An 18,648-nucleotide genomic window follows, 5' to 3' on the forward strand; every position below is an offset into this window, starting at 1 on the left:
TTGAAAACACAATAATAATTGTTAATAGATGGCGTTGTAACGTAATGAAAAATGTCCTCATAGATGTCACAACTTCAAAAGTCAAATTTTAACTAAAAGCAGATGGCATTATATTATATTATGACTATTGTAGTAAATAAAAAACCGTTGAAAAGCCGTTTCCTTCATGTTTATTTTAATAGATGGCGTTATTTCACTATTTAAGAAAAAAAATTATACTTTCTGGTTAACAAAATAGTTTTATTCTTAGGCTCGTTGTCTTACTTTCACTGCAAATAATATGGTTTTGTTTAACATTAAGAAGTTTTAATAAAAGGTTTAATGTACCTACTACATGCAGTTTATGCTATTCATATTTTACAATACAATTGGTACTTACTTTCCATTAGTGAAATTGTTTTTTAAGTACTTAAGAAGTTTAACCAAACGGTAAATAATTACTGGTTTGGGATTTAATGGCCATCTTTTATATTTCTTGTTTATAATATTGACAAATTTATTGCTGTTTTAGTTGTATCTTTTTTATGACAAAAAGGAATGTAAAGAAAATTGCCAATTTTGTTTCAATGGAATTTATTTCTCATTATATCCATGAATTTTAGTTTCTAAACAAAAAAAAATTATCGTCGCACGCTGATATAACATTGTTAGAATCATTGTGAATCATTTACTGTAATAGTTAGGAATTAAAGAAAATAAAATAATTACTAATTCATGGCTGTATTTATTGTACCTAGCTATCAACTTATATCATCAATCAAGGCTCAATATGAGCTAGCAACGTTAACCTTCCACCGACGGTCCTTACCACTGAACTGTCGAAAAGGATGCGTAAAGAAATAACTCAAAATTCATGTTTCATTTGTTTTTAATTTATTTTGATATCACAGTAGGCAAAGACCGGGCGAAAATCAATAATTATTCTACAAAATAACATGCGTGTAACGTAACTTTACAATGTTAGATCACATTTTTTTTGCTGTGGAATCGATTCTTGACTACTCTCGATATGAAAACATTCAACAACATCGGAAAATAATTTCATATTCAAAGTTACATTTAAATTGTACCATAATTCAGTCTCACTCACAACATAAACGAATGATATAAAAATACTGCATCGAACGATATGGTATATACATTTAAACATATGCCCATTGTAATTCTCAAACAATCTTCAATACAAACATTCGTATATAGCTTCACAATTTGATCGACGCTCACCTAAGTAATACGTTCACGTCTACAATAAGTTAACGAACTATAAAATGCCCTAATTAGTCAAAAGAATTACATTCAACGAGGCATCTTCGTCAATCAATCTTTACAAATATTATTGGATTTTCGTCACTAGTATGCGCGACCGCATTTTCCTAAGTTCATTCATTACTTTAAATTAATTAAACTAAATTCATTGACTATCACTCATACTTTTTACAAACAAATTCTTCAGCAACGGAACAACACACAGACATCAGTTTTCTAATACTTATTAATACAAATCTAGTTTTTAAAATCACAATAGAGTGCTGAATGAGAAAAGGTATAAAATGATATTGGTCATTTAAGAATAAATCTGTGAAAACGATATGTCCAAAGATATGGTCGAAGAGGCACTGCGGTGTTTAAAGTAATTTTGATATTCGAGGCATGATATGGATTTGTAGTTACAACCATTAGTCGATGGTTGCGGTCATTTCTGCGTTGAAGATTTCTGCCTTCGCGCTATAAAGTTTGCGCTTTTCGCTCTAGAGGTTAATAAGTTTGCAGTAATTTCTCTAGAGGCTTGAGGTGATGCAGGCGCCTAGTAGCAGCGGCTAGTAGACGTAGATCTGCTTCAGCTGGGGCTTGAGCTCGGGAGGGATCGTGTACACCTCCTGTTCGGGCTTCTTTTTCACGAGCCGCTTCCAGCGGCCGCCAATATTCTTGCGAAGACTGCGGAAACTCGCCCGCTCATTGCCGACTGGCTGCATCAAGTTGTCCTGGAAAGACAGAAATCGCGTTTAGTAAACGGTACTTCAAACTGCATCGGTTGTACTGTGGCCGCGTTTGTAAATACCGTTAATGTCCCCGAAGTGAACGACGCGTTGGGAAATATTTATTTCTTGCTAGACGTTACATAACAATGACGTCGAGGTAATAATATTTAGTCGCTTCGACGAGTCTTAAAGAAGGTCGTTTAGAAAACGTGCGACTGTAGAACGTTTTTGTGTATAAATATCTTTAGTAAAAACAAAGCAGCAATAACGACTGTAAAAAATTAATGTGTAGTTTTTCATGTACCACGTACGAAGTTACTTGTAATTGTGTAAAATAGCGTTGAGGCCATGCGAGTATGCGGTGAGCCTTGAATACACTATTCAAAGGCACATTAGCATTCTTCGCTTCCTGGTGCCGCGTCTCGATATGGGTGGTCGTCGCTCGGGTGTACGTCGACATAATATAAACATCGCTGTTAGTCTGCCACGACTGGCTGCTTTTGTATGTAGGCCTCGGGAAGTGGCAATCAGACCGCGTTATTGAGGTTAAAGTTTTGTGCGATTTTGAGAGAATATGGCTGCCTGTGTTAGCCTCCTTTGTTCGTCCGGAGGCAAAGAAAGAAGGTCGATTGGTTACAACATGTTCGCCTTGTGCAGCTTTCTACTCGAGCGTGTTCCGACATTTAAATTTATTTCGCACTTAGGTATCGTGACCGTGTCGCGTCTGAACTGACTCTCTCTCTCGGGTGGCGGGGACGCGGCTCGAGCTAGTCACGATTTCTATCGAGACGCAACGTTAAACGTTCTCAGCGGACGACTTTCCATATTGTTTAAAAGGTTACCACGACGTCAGTATTCAAAATTAAACTGAAAAGTGAACGCAGTTGGGCCGCGCGGCATTAAGCAGCATTCGGGTCAAGTATATGTCCGCAACTGGTTTTGATTGTTAACATGGCGCAGGATTGTAGTTGTGCGGAGGAATGTTCTATGTAAATGTGGTTTTTGGTTGCTATAGACATGAATTACTAACCTGATCGTGCGGATAGACGTAAGGCGGGGGCAGCGGCGGCGGGAATTGCCACAGGGGCTGCTGGCGGAAGGCGAGGGGCTCCGGCGGGGGCGCCGGTGCGGCCTGCAGAACCTCGGCGGGGTGGACGGACGCTGAGTGCTCCTCTCGCTTGCGCAGCTTGCTGTGGACGATGCGAATCGCCATCATAGTACCGTTGTTTCCAACCATCGTGGCAAACGGTCCTTCGACGCAAGAATAACTGAACACACTGGGCTGGTTGACCGGCAACAAGTTCCAGTCGGGCAGTCACAACATTTCAATTTCACAGTTTTCACTCACAGCCGTATAAAGCGACTTAACGACGCGCGTAACTTATACTAATTTAAATAAATTATCACAATTATTTTAAAGGCTATTGCACATATCACTGCTCGTAGGAACGCGCGGTGGTCCGCGTCAGGCGAGCTCAGCTGCGCGATGACTAGAATGTTATCGTGAAGATTGGCCGGCAGGTGCCTAGCAAAGCGCTCGCTCGTGCCAAACGACCTCTACGGAGTACTCCATGCGTCTGAGTTGAGGTGGAGGGGCGCTCATGGCTTTTATATAGTAGCGTGTGACGCGGCGCCAGGGAAGAGTGAGGGGCGGAGCGGCGCCGGGGGAGGGGGGGGTTTGATTGCGAGTGCGGCCGTTTTCCGCGAAAAGCTACGGATTGTAACGAAGGCGTCGGTCTCGTATCGTAATGCCAATGACGCATCAGTACTGCGGCCACACCGCCGGTTTGTCCCGCTCACCGGTTCGCTATCAAATAAAATCTTTAACATGTAATTTACATCCTCCCAATCCAATTAGGAAGAAACAACTGTGAGTGAAAACCAGATGCTGTAATCGCATAATGGTGTAGCGATTCTTGCGTCAAATACAACATTATATCAAACATCATTGCAAAATTATACAATTTTATAAGAAAACGAATGAATATAAACATTAAACAGAATATTAAACATCATAATACCTTTTAATTATTAATAAATAGAAAACAGAGCTGCAGTTAATAAAGCGATCGGTTAACCCGTATTGATCCTACTGTTAATAATAAATCCAAGGGAGACAGCGCATTGGATTTCACCATTAATAGAGTTCAAAGTCCACGTAACGTGAACGAACTGCATTCGCTGCAGACATGCACACAGCTGGCTCTATGGCTGGCGGGTACGTGGCACGGAGCTAACACCCGACTGCATCTCTTTCCGGCCCATACTGGTATGCGTGTAAATGGAGAGGAGGTGTGTATTTCGCACTTTCCACTTCGAAACGCCAAAGTAGGGCTGCAGGGCAAGGGAGAGCGGGTAGGTGCAATGCCCTTAGCCCGCTCCCAACTCGACCGAGCCTCCGGGGCTTTGACATGAATGTGGGATAAAAAACACAGGTAGTGGCTGCAATAAGTCGTTACCCTTGAAACTTTAAAGGACACCCTGAGAGCGACGTCCTGTGGGATGTTATAGTTTGTTGCAATTCAAATCAACTTATTTAGATATAAAAAATTTACAATTCAATTATGTTAGAACATGCAGCATATTGCATTAATTCGTGATATCTACATTGTGTAAAATTTGACACATCTAAGACGAGTTTACACTGTTAAACATCTGTACAGAAACTTATTGTTTTCTCTACTTTTTTTTTAAATAAGGATAACGAGATTTTCTGATAATGATGCCACGGCCATGGAAACTCACTGATAGATTCAATGTGAGTTGTGTCCGTCAATCGCTTTATACAAACGATTGACATCGAAACCTTGACGCTATAATGAGTTGGTCTGTTTTGACTTTGTCTGATTGATTTGTCGTGTCTCTGTTGACGGTAAAGTAATGAAATTGACATATTTCAAAACTATTAAAATTGAAGAACTGATTTAGAGTAAAATTCATTGCCTTAAATCATATATTCGACTCTACTTTCAACACTAACCGTGAGTTTCTGACACCAAAATCTCTGTGTAACACATATCGTCCATCCCTGTCATTATGTTTAAGAAAAACAGAGATAACAATATATTTTAAACGATCACAACATGTTTTCATTTCTGTAAAATTATCGTAACATTAATTGCATACCATCTGAAATAATATTGTTTTGTATAATTGGATTCGATTTAGATTGTTTGAAATATATAAAATCACGTATTGACCTCGCTTTTACGTCAATAAGAGGTTATCAGTGGTATGTTGAAAAATGATATCAAAATTACAATAACTAACCTTCAGATTGCAGTTCTATCTAAGAAAAATAAAATTCAGATGCGTAAATATTTATCATACACAATGAAAAATATAACATTAATCTTAAAATCTTTTTAATTAAAGTATAATTTTCAAAAATAAATAATATAATAAGTTAAATTTTATAATAAACTATTCATTATAATAAGCACAAAGTTGTTTCAAAGAAATTGATAGAATGCAATATAAATAGTAATACCGATACGTAATTAATCCTATTGGCGTAACATTCACTGACCATAACTAGATTATGTAAATGTGATAAGGTATTAAGTATAAACACATAAGTGCAAATAACTCAAAAATAGAACCCTGTCACAATAAATTATTGCAGTTTTCCGATGTAGTACTTTTAGCTTATTATTCAAATAAAATTAGCTTTTCAACATTCTAGCAAGATATTTTAGCCTTGCAAATTCTAGATATTTCAAATAACTATTTTTTTTTTGTAAAATCGTTTCATTTTTTACAATGAGAAGTAATTTAAAAAGTAAAACTGTGCTTTTCAGGCTTTTTTTATTATTTCAACTTTGTAGAACTTAAAAGTGCACGAACAATTTCAAAACGATAAATGTGTTCAAGTCGAATTGATAAAATTAATAACGATGTTCATTTGATTGTGTGCGCTGACGTCAGACTTCTGATGGGAGTCAATAGGGGTACGTTTTAATAACGTCAATAAAAACCTGATCATGGTAAATGTTCTAATCATAATAACGATTGCCCGCAACTAAGCTAATAGATTTTGTAATATGTTTGCCCGGAATTAACTCAAAAACTACTGAACCGATTTTAAAACTATTTTACTAAAAGAAAGCCTTATTAACAACGAGTTTTATAAGCTACATATATTATTATTCCTAGCTAAGTTGGAGCAGATAGATAGTGTTTAATAAATTAAATCAAGAACGTTTTAAACTACGCATAAGTTTATAGATGTGAAGTCGTTCTTTAAGTTATTGTATGGTCAATGTTATAATAATATTGCCTGAAGTTTAATGAATTCTACGAGAAACAAGGAGACATTGTCTTCAAGTATTTATATTGAGCGTCGGTAGCTCAGGGGTTAAGCACTTGACTTGCAATCTGCAGGTCCTAGGTTCGAATCTCGCGATGTACCAATATGTTTTCGATTTATCCGACGTTCTTACGGTGGAGGAAAACATCGTGATGCAACCTGCACATATCTGAGAAGAAATTCAAAGATATGTGTGAAGTCAACCAACCCGCACTTGGCCAGCGTGGTTGAATATGGCCTAATCACCCTTAACTTAGGGTAGGCTCCGAGCTCCTCAGTGGGGACGTATAGTAAGCTGATGATGATGATTTATATTAGAGCTTTATAATAATTTATTGCAGTTTTACCTGTGTACTTACGACTTTATAGATACATATACCTACTTACTATGCAAGTCTCAGTGCAGAAAATTATTAAACCAGAAAGACGTAATTGATTTTAAAATCTAGACTTTGAGATTCAAATAATACTGTTTTCTCTATAATTAGCTAATCAAAAACGTAAGCTAAGTACGTTTCAAGTAATTAGTTTCGTAATATTGGACTTTATAATAAAAATTATATATGTAAAGTTTATCGTTTTCCTTTGCGTAAAATATAGTAAAATTGTATGGTCCCTTTAAAATCTTTTAAAGGAACAATGAACTTTAATTCTAAATTGTTTCTTCGTGACCAGTTCCAACGATGAATTATTGCAATTTTTTTTAAAATTGCAAATACTCCTCATCGAATCTATAAATGCCAATAAAAATATCTAGACATTCGAAAACGAGTTGAACAACTGTCTGAATTTATTTTGGTTTACAAAATTTTAGAAAATCGAACTTTGTGTGGTTGGTATAAAGTTTAATTTTAGTTATCAACTTTAAAAACGTTAGATGTTTAGGAATACATTATTCGAATCATTGATCAGCGAGGCCCGTTGTTCGAGGTTTTCGCGATCGAATCAAGTTTAACGACTTTCCACACAGTTCGGGTAATTTGATTAACTCATGTTTCATTTAATTTAATTATATATCACGGGCAGACTTGATCATGTACGTTTATTTGACGAAATTTTTAATAAATAAAACAATCATTGATAAAACATATCTCTCGGTAAGACTACGTGGAATTTGTATAGTTCAAAGGATTATGATCCTAATGCTATTGAATTAAAGATCACAATATAAACTAAGTTCTATACATAATTAACTGCTTCGGTTGCCCACTTATCTGAACTTTAACGTGCATTTTAAAACTTTGCGCACCACGGAATAAAGCTTAAAACGATTTGTGTCGTAGAAGGATGTGAGTTTTGTTGCACTCTGTATCAACTCTGTTCTCCGGACTCGCGAAACCGATTCTCGGTACGGTTTTGTTTATAAAGTACATGTCTGTTTTTACGTACACATCGGCATTGTGGTTATATAAACGAAAGAAAGTCGTCACACACACATACAGAATGTGTCGTACTTGTGTGTAGGTTAACGCGTTACTGATATAAACGGAAGGTTGACACTCGGCTTGTTTAAACAACCTTCTCTCGAGATTAAATTTTTGAATTAGTAACCAGTCTTGCTTTTATTAAACGGTCAATATCTGATTTCGGTTGAAATTTCATATATCACTCTTCAACAATTGCTTTGAAGCAATTAAGATTTTTAATGTTTTTGCAATTTCTCTCCAGACTGATAAAGTTCTAATGAATGAATGACATACATAAACAGGTCGGACGTTTTAAACGTTGGGTTGTGAGTCAACTTTCATTGTTTTAAATGAATAATTCTAGAATAATTATAAAAAAAAACTCCAAGTAGTTTCGAAGGCATTGTACGACCGACGGCGACCTTGCCTTTACATGCGGTCATCGATCAGTTCCTGCAATGTTCCAGCAAGAAGTTTTTGTCCGCCTATACAAACCGACTGACTATATCGAATTGTCTGGTTTTAAATAGAATCGCATGCCGGACAAGATATCCGATGAACGCTTGATGCGTCGAGCAAAAGTAATGCAGAATTACACCTTTGTTGTGAATTACGCCTTATTAGAGAATCCAAGGGGAACATCCACAAATATTTCTACACAATTTTCTTGACAACCCTTCGAGAAAGCTTCGCTTTGTGTTGAAATGATGCTCATTGATGTTTAATAATTTAAAAAGAAAATATGAAGCGAAATGAAAGCAATGCACCGGTTTAAGTGCATCGAGCCAGCCGTGTCATTGTCAGTCACGCCGTCGGTGACGCGATCGCAAGTGATAACATAAACACAATCGAGTTACCCGCGCTCGAATGGGTCGTTCCTGTCCCTGCCGCAGAGGCAGACGATCGTCTTGTTGACGGAGAGTACAATCAAGGAGTTGCGCTCCAGTACGACTCCGACCTCACAGTTCTCCTCTTTGCACTTCATCGCCTCGATGGCGATGGGGGCGAGGGGCATCGAGACCGGGGCACGCACTAGAGCGCGCAGTGGGCAGCGCCGGACAGCGCTGGGCGGCGGCGAGTGGCACTAGCGCAAGCAGGGCGGCGGCGGCGGTGTGGGGCGCTCGGGCGCGCGTTTTGGCGCAGACTGCCGGCCAGCCGGCGCTCTCGCACGGCCGACGCGGCCGACACGACGGTGACTATTTGACTGTCCGTAGCGCGGTCGTGACGCCGCGCGCACTCGGTCTACACACCACACACCTCTCCCGTTACCTTATTGCCATGTTACGGGGACTCGACCTCGCCAGCCGGGCAATGAAGCCCTTGGCAATTACGTTGTCCAAGTTAAAAGTTACTGCAAACGTTTGAACAGATTCGTGACAGTTGCGCGCGTCACTACACCTCTGTCGCTAATTACCGTATTGTGTTTTCAGGTGAAAATGAATGACTTATTAGAAATGCAAATTGCCGGCGCCGAGTCGGATTTGTTATCAGCGGCCCGTGACGAAATTGAAAAAGACGGCACGTCAACGGATGTAGCATATGACATAGACGCTCATACATAAACAAATAGCGAGTTTAAAGCAACAGATATTGAACATAACGTTCTAGATTAGCAAAGATGCATGATCGCTGCAACCACTCAACTCGCATCTGCTTTTCCAGAACTCATTGCAGTCAAGATAGCGAAAGCTGAATAAGATGAATCGTTCAAAAGCTTAAACGTTCTTAATTTGAAACAACTCTCGAAACAGTGAAGCATACAAGGCACGTCCGATGGAGCTTTGACGTCAAACCTTCAATATACAAACTTGTATGTAGTGTCATTATCCGGTGATTAGATAACTTGTAGTGACATAAAAAGGGTTTTTTTCATATAAATTCTATATTAAACACATTAACCACTTAGCTATTTTGGTTCAAGCCTATTCAAAATTCACTCAGTGTGACTGCAATTTCCGACAGAAAAATCTATTCATTATAAGCGCAGATGTCGTCCTATTTTTGAGGAATCATAAAGAGTTTTTTGGTCTTAACGACAGTATATTTATTTTAAAGCAATCAATATATAAATTAATGAGAAAACTATTTCCCAACATGAAACATTGTTATTTTAAACTATCAGTTTATTACGTCCATATTCCAACCGCCAAATGAACTCGATTATTTCTAATTCGATCAATAACCATTACTTAATGCATGGCGTCACATTTCTATCTGTCATTTAAATTCCAAGTTCCTCAACTAGTGTCATCGTAAAATATTATTAAACTTTATTGTTTATACTACCAATAGATCTAATAATAACAAAAACTAATGAGATATTTTTCGTTTAAATCGCCTAAGAAGTTACTTTTAATGGAACAATGTTATTTATAGTCATGAAAAAAATACATAATGACCAGTAAACAATATTCAAACACTAACATGGTTCGAAGACGATTTTGAACAATTTATTTTTAATCACTCATACAAAAAGAAACATACTAGTGGTAAAATAGACAAATAGTCTCCATGTTAAAGTTAATTTTAAACTGACAGGTCTTGGAACCTAATCTATAGTTAATCAGTGACGACTAATTGACGATCCAAACTGATTTTAATTTCGGATGGTGTGCAAAACTGTAAAAACGAAAACAATTCTCATCTTTCAGAGTTAGACGACTTGCGGTTTCTGAATTTACGTCGATCAGTGTAAACGTTGTATATCCAGACAGACTGAAATCTGGCTGGAAGCCAGCGCCTAGCGACGGTAAACCTTGCTGTTTGGCTCATTGTTGTGTAATGTTTGTTTTAATTGCTAATAAAATGACGTACACACAACGGACAGACGGTTTTCGCGAAAAGAAATAAATTTTTCAAGAACGAATTTTAATGCATTATTTACACTTACCATACCTACGAGAGCACGTACAGTTTAAAACCTAATCTTAATAAAATGAACAATAAAATAAATAATAACTATTTTATTTTGTTTTATAATTATTTTATTGGATGTAATATTTCGAGTTGGCAACAATCTGTAAAACCAAATAAGTGGCATTCTTCAAATGAAAACGTAATCATAGATGTAGCCTACGTTTCGCTCTAGTTTGTGTCACAGTCGATTTCTTTTCGATTCGATCAGTATCTGTACATTATACAAAGGAAACCGAATGAGGTCACATTAAAGTAATTTGATTTGCTAATATACAACTTAAAATAATAAAAATTTGGACCGATGAAGTTGTTGTGTTTGATGATTGAATGAATGAATAAAAGTAACGGTTAAATGCAACTTCGTCAGCGCTGAATAAAATTATAGGTACCCTTATTTACTGCGTACATAAGCTACCATCTAGTAAAAGTTCCGTTAAAATCGGACAGCTGTTTCGGAGATTACCCGGAAAAAAAATCGTGTTTGCGAATGATGGGATTTTTCTGATTTCACATACAGACGCTCCAATTTTATTAATTTTGTAGTTGTGGTTGGTACTATGAATACGGCATTCGATCAAAAATGAAATCGAAATGTATGTAAAATTGCACACAGGAAATATTTGGAAATTAAACGAGTTTATAAAATTTCGTAAATTTAACGAATTTTAATACGAACACATCGGTTTAAATTGTTATTGTCTCTTCACAACATTAATGAGAATATCCTATTGCGGAAACTATCAATTAGGTCTTAATAACTGGCTAATTAAAACTGGCATATATGTGCTACAGCTAGTATGAAGTGGTTAGCGTACCAGGCATGGTAGGGTTTCGTTTGCGAGATAGTTGGTGTAATTAATCATGTTGCCTTGTCGTACTTTTTATATCATCATAATACGTCAGAATAATTAAATGCTAACCTAGCCTTTGTCACCGTAAAATTGTTAACTTTCGTTCAAACGGACAGAATAAATGCAGAAATATACAGGGTGTCTTTTCAACGGTCCGGGCTATCGACTCGACTAATTGATTCATGATGTTATCATAATTTGACCTATAAAAGTTCCTTAATGTCGAAACAACACTGAGATTATGATCATTAGAGATTTTATTATTTAACGACACAATCTGGTTCACAAAGTTCCCTTCTATTCCTGAACACGCGTGACATTGAATTTTGTATATTTTAGAATTGTATAATTTTATCGCTAATTATTTCCTTATTAAACGAGCAGCAGCTTTTTTAAAATTGTTCTCGTAAATTGTTACGGGGAAATAAATTAGTATAAATTAGTATATGTATTGTAACACACAATTATAAATAAACATATTTCACGAAAAAATTGTACTGAAAATTGGATATAAAATAAAATTAGAATTCTTTGTCCCTCGTCTAACACTTTTCCAAGGTACGTATTTTAAATAAACTTTTTAAATAAATATTATTTCTACTTACATAATCTTTAGTAGTTTTCTAACACATCTTGTCAGGATCATAACAAATAACATTATGTGCAAACTTGTACACTCGTCACTATTCTTACAATATTATCACAATGTAATTCTTACAATTTCACGTACGGCAAATCGTTTTAACCACCAGCAGCAGAGCACGCTGCTCCAGACTATGCTTACTTTTTACAAATCTATTATCTCATCTACCCACAATATAATCTGATTAATTTCAGTGTCTTCTGACGCGATATTTTGTTTTCATTCACTGTAGGGCTGGACATATGTTTGACCTACTTCAGTAATTAGTTCATTGTCGTAGTTAAATGTATGATTTATACGATAGTATGGTTTTGTTTTGTTACTTATGTCTTTGACATTGTAAAATGAACCTTAAAAAATATGCGTCAAGGTTATTTTTACTCTGTATTTCTGTGACTGAATTCGACATTCTATGTGCTATGTTTCCTCAAGTAATTTTATTTATGTTTTAATGTGTACGTTAGCTTAAAATAAGAAAATGAATTTCACCGTAATATATTTAGAATCCTAACTAAAATACCTTTTATTTAGAATAGGCTCCAAGCCCTACAGGAGTGACGTATAGTAAATTGTAATGATGAACTAAAATATTTCTATTCTTCGTTCAAATTAATACGATTTTCCGTCACAAATATTTGGCAACTGAATTTCTTAGCTATATTAAACATGGTTAGTGTTGACATTACCTTTTAAATTTTGTTTTTTAAGTTTGTCATTCACTTAAATGTACGACTCGGACTATAGTACCTTCTGTATAGTTTGCATATAAATTTAGACCCGGATACAATATCCAAAATGACTGGTTTCTAAGGAATTGTCTACTCTAATGTAATTTGAATATTCCTTACGATGCATTCTTTTATATTGTTACTTAATATTTCAAAAAAAGACACACTGATCGCATTACAATTGGTAATTTCGTTTAATCAACTAATGTACAATACTCCTATGAATGGGACTTCATTTCTTTTATGATCTAGTAAATTAGCAAAAACATAGTTTCATCATAAATTATAATATTCAAAATTCGAAAGTCTTCTCTATTTAAAACAGTTTCGCTTTAAAAAAGAAAATTAATAAACTTTCATAATTAAGTACAATCTTTTAAACTATTTCTCATTATTACCTTTTCATTGTAGTACAGTAAAACTACAGGTGTTTACCTGTAGTTCCGATTTCTTACAAAAAAAAACTAGAGTTTTCGAGATCTATTTTAGTAAGCGTCTATAAATATAGACGAAACATTGAAACAAAGTGCAATTTGGCTAAATCCTTGAAGTCGACATTATAGCCCGACCGTTCTATCGCCTTGAACAAATGACTACTATTATTGTTATACACGTCACCGAACAATTACAAACTTAGACTATTTTTAAACGTACTAGACTTAATATAAACTAATGGAAGATTACTGAAACATTTATTAACAATTTGTTGCATCAGAATTGTATTCATAAAATTGCTTTTAATTTAGAATTACGAGTAGTACAAGTTGGAAATATTGTTATTTGACTAAGTTCACAATCGGCTGGTGACGTGCGCAATTATGTCATCGTACCAGATGGTGGATAACTTTGTCTTACTAATTGGAAAGAAGCTACGAAGTTTTGTTTCTTTTGTTATTAAGCTTTTCATTTTTTTACTTCGCTGTTTACTTAAACTTATCCTAAATCTGAATACTGTTTATCTTGTATACTATGAATGTTGTATATGAGTTTATATTAAATTTAAAAAAAATCTTATGTATAATATAACATTCTTGTGGCTTGAATAAATAGCACATAAAGAAAGTAACATATAATCGAAGATAATAAAGAATATTGAACAGGAAACATGTAACAAATACGAGCAAAACAAAATAAGGAAGCATCCACAAATGCGGATGACACAAGTTCCGTGATTTGACATTGTTTTTATTATCTGTTGGAATATTTTTAATCTATAACGACAGTACATACATGTAACGTAATACTATCCGTGGGTTTCTAAGACCAACATCTCTACTTATAACATATTGATATATCTGTTTTCAAAGATAGCTTCATGACTTGCACCAGGACCTGCACGTGCGAAGTACCTAAGTGTGTTATGGCGAATAATCCGGAAGATCGTCAATGTTGAGGTAGACCAATGCTCTGATAGACGGCGTAAATTGAGACGCAAAAAAGTTGGAATAGCAAATTAGATGTCCGTGGCTAGAGATAAACCGATGTGAAAAAAGTTGCTGGACCAAGTCAAAGCCCGCAAAAGGCTGTATAGCTAGAAGAACAAGAAGTTTTAAAAGATAATATAGGGATGACGATATATTTTATACAGAGATTTTGGGCAAATGAAACAAATGAATAGAATTATACATCTGCCCGTATTTTGTATTATCAATTGACAATCATTACAATATAATAGTGAGATTGATCAACATTGTATTTCGTATGTGTGGGTTGTTTGGCAAGACATTTTGAATAGATTTGTTATGCGCAGACTAACGAATATTATAGATCCAATTGTAGGAATAGTATTATTCTCTAATTAATATCTTTGTTTCGTGTATTAAAGCACTGATGTTGGCAGAACTGTGCAACATTAAAGTGAGTTCACACTGTCGAAATGTTGACATAAAATATTTTGTTGTCTCAACTTTCTCAGGGAAAGAAAAAAAGATGAAAAGATTTTTTATAGTCAATGTGTCGGGAAGTCAGACCGTTACTGCAACAGATGTCTAGTTTAAAATTCGACACCATTTTGAAACGATGTTACGGAATCGGCTGGGAATGCAGTCATTTGCAAGATCCTGACAATTTGCCAAATGTCTGGGTGTCCTATACGTAATGATGATTCTCTATAGTTATGACGTTGATAATATTGAAGAGACAGAATTTTCTAGAACTTCCGAAATAAAATTATAACGACACAGATAAATAATATAAATTATCTATAAGCATAATATTTACGCTTTAACATTAACCACTTGAGCAAAAGACGATTTATGACGATGTATTTTGGCACAATCCTCACAAACGTAGTATGATTTATTCTAATCCGTAGTTAATCTAGATCCATCAAAATATTATTATATTCGGAAAGTACGCAGTAATATGAATAGGAAATTTTAAGATCTCATTGTTTTTTATGTGATAATACCTTTCAAATATCAAACGAAAACCTCAAATCCAAGGATTAGGTACGATGTTTCCTACACTTCGTGCTTATTTTGTTTTTCAATTCTTTTTAGGACATGAAATAGATTCCGAATATTAGTACGGTTTACTGAGCTCTGTTTTCATATTTATGTAATGTTAACTATATACTTTCATTTATTTACCATATAAGTTAATGTTCATCTCATTAAGAACAATAATTTATATACTTACTTTATCGTTAGAGCCAGCAGCACTATAATAAGGCCTACAAGGGCCATGGCAATCACCACGCCGCATATCATGTAATTCGCATCATTCGGGGCATCTGTAACAAACAAATTTATGCATTAAAGCCATTGGTATAAAGTTTAATTTTCTTTAACAATTTTTTTTTAATAATTAGCCTTCAATTGTAAGATAATATTATTGTTGCACTTGTTATTGTTAAATTAAAGTCACGTTTCTAAGTTGATGCATTAGTTTGAGTACTTAGATCCTACAACAAATAATGATGAAGGGTTTGTTTGTGTGATGTACATCATAATCTTAAAAATTGATGAAGCTATTTTGTAATTTCTGTCATAAGATTAGATATGTCATTTTCAAGTGTATTAGAACACTAAAATCGTATCGTTAACTCAATTATTTAGTACTAGCTGTCCGCGACCATGTCCGCGCGGAATAAAAAAAAACATTAGTAGCCTATGTGTTCTTTCAGACTGTTCTATATGTATGCCAAATGTAGACGAGACCCGTTCAGTCGGTCTGCAGATACCTTCAAACAAACATCAATCCCTCTAAACATCGCATTTATAAGATTAATATGGATTCAATGATGGATTTAACTTAGGGTAGGCTCCGAGCCCCTCGGTGGGGACATATAGCTGATGATGATGATGATGGATTCAATGAATAACTTACAAATGTCTTAAAGTCCTCTCCTAAAATTGCGTTCGTTACGAGTATACATGTGTAAATTTATGTATGTAGTATAAAATATATTTTTAGGCTCACGTGAATAGTCCAATAGACTAATAATATAGATGAGGTTTCCATTGCCGACTTTTAACCGGTTCATACTAGTTATGTGCGTTACATTGCGCCAATTGTATCGTAAATTTGCGATATATAGAAGAATCGATCCTTGTGGGAAAATACCGGGTCGATGCCGGGCCGGTGCGAGCGAACGACCGCAGTCCGGGTCGTATAAATCGTTGATTCTTTTAACACGATATTTAAAAGTAAATGTCATATCATCTTATTGAAAATAAAGTGAATGTTGATGAAGCTTGTAATTGTTATAAAATTATCAAATAATCTCAAATTCATTAAACAAACTTGATAAAAGTGACAATAATATTGAGAAAAGGTAACAATTCTGTAGAAATATATATTTTACCGTAAAATCTTTTATATTAAATTCTCGTGTCACAATGTTAGTTGCCATACTCCTCCGTAACGGCTTGAACGATTTTTATGAAATTTTATATACATATTCAGAAGGTCCGAAAATCGGGTACTTTCTATTTTTTGATCCCGTACGGACGGAGTCGCGGGTAAAAGCTTGTATTTTATACATCATATACGTGCAAGTTTGTATCGCAAAATTATTGAGTTACAAATAGGTATATCTTAGTTATATGGAAATAAAATATAATAAAGAAATACCCATAGTAACATGCGACGTAATTTACTGCAGATAATTTTTTTTTTCTATATTTACCTTCTTGCTTTTATAAACAACCATTATTTTTTGAATATAAGGAAATATCAAATTTATTCTAACTGGATATTTCTATGTCCTTGTAGTATAGGACTAGCAAATGTAACCGTAGAATCGTATATTATTAAATTTCTTACATTATCTTAATTTGAACAAAGAATGTTTCATACTTTGTTACAGTTTTATTACAAAACATAAACCACTTTATATTCACATGATTCATATAAAATTTTCTAAAATATGATGATATCTAAAAGACATTGTATATTTTGTTACCGCAATGTCATGCTCCACAAATGTTATCTCATATCCGGTAGCTTTCAACATTTAAATACTTTGTTAATAGACCAAGATAGCATAAATTCTAAAGTCATTAATTTGACATTACCAACCGGTCGTATAGACCGACAAGGATGTTTGAACCGGTGGGTACAAGTCAAACTATATTATGATAGCACACTAGCGCCCCCCAGTCAACGACTAATAATATCACAGTAACTTTGTACTTTATGTGACTGATACATTTTTTCTTTTATGTCATTTTCTATGTCTAAAAAGGTTTAATATATTTTGACAGAACAAAAGGCACTAGCAGTACCTATCTCAACGGTTCAGATATTGACAATATTTATCATCGTTTAGCGTCTGTGAATTAGTTTCCACTGCTGAAGCCACCACATCGAACATATAGTCACCCTTATTCTCCTTTTAAAATACAGAAATTATCATTATTTTTATTGTTAAAGTGTAAATATTTCGACGGTGCACATAAAGTTACAGGGACACTTTAACAATTTATCTTTACTCGTTGTCATTCTAACTTCAATGGCAACAATGACTACAATACATATAGTTTAAATCTACGACATATTTTAATGACAATAGAGTTGATTTTGTATCGTCGGTATACACGTCACCTTTTTATTTCGCCACGCCTTCCTTTATAACAAGTACTAACGGTCGATTATTATATTAAAACAAACAATTTCAAACTTTATTGAGTCGTTGATAAAGAAGGAAATTGAATGAATATATTTAGTAGCCCTTGGGAGTCATTAGCCCGAATTCACCGAGTTAACTTGACACCGACAAACCGTGTCGTTTATTCGTGAAATGTGTTGACGGTTTACCGACAATGTCAGGTGTTCTAGTAAGTGCATCGTCCGGTCGACAACGTGAGGTGAATGCTCTCTTACAGTTTTTTTAGGCTTCCAAACGAGTTCTAATTACCTCGATATATCACAATTTTATAACCCGGTTTGCTTCTTAATATAAATACGTTTTTATTCTGTTATCTTCAAAGACTTAAGAATTGTAAGCTGTTAAAATGTATTAAATCCGATAGAACCGTATTTTTTTTGGAAGATAACTTAGGATTAATTTCTTAACATGTAAACAGTTTCTAAAGTATGTTATCAATTGAGGAACTTTTGCAAAGAACACGAAATAAGGACAAATGTCTTTGTTATTTTGCTGATCGACGACGTGAGTTGATCCTTCCGTGTGTTTGTCAAAATAATGATAAGAAACAAGGATATTTATAAACCCTTATAGAAGTATGTTTTTGAAATACAGAATATGTAAACCAAAATTAATCGTTCGCATGAGTCAAAGAGGAAGTTTTGTGTATAATATCAAAGGGCAATAAAATTTATAGAAAGTAGATTTCTTTAATCATTTATAA

At 34.9% G+C, this 18,648-nt stretch overlaps 1 protein-coding gene across 3 annotated transcripts in view; it reads right to left on the bottom strand.

Moving 5' to 3' along the window:
* Positions 1-704: 704 nt before the first annotated feature.
* The window catches only part of LOC106120481 (uncharacterized), a 153,277-nt gene continuing 135,333 nt past the window's right edge, over positions 705-18,648 (bottom strand). For 2 of the 3 annotated variants that reach the window (XM_013315837.1, XM_013315844.1), the window contains exons 4-6: positions 15,473-15,566; positions 3,010-3,169; positions 705-1,982 (exon numbers count right to left, since the gene is read on the bottom strand). In XM_013315837.1, coding sequence (XP_013171291.1) covers positions 1,818-1,982; positions 3,010-3,169; positions 15,473-15,566 — 419 coding nt within the window. In that variant the 3' untranslated portion in view covers positions 705-1,817. Of the gene's footprint in view, positions 1,983-3,009; positions 3,170-8,551; positions 8,784-15,472; positions 15,567-18,648 lie in introns of those variants that run through there. The other variant, XM_013315849.1, reaches the window with a different exon arrangement.

Source organism: Papilio xuthus, unplaced genomic scaffold, assembly GCF_000836235.2.
Source record: "Papilio xuthus unplaced genomic scaffold, Pxut_1.1 DF829129.1, whole genome shotgun sequence".
NCBI lineage: Eukaryota > Metazoa > Arthropoda > Insecta > Lepidoptera > Papilionidae > Papilio > Papilio xuthus.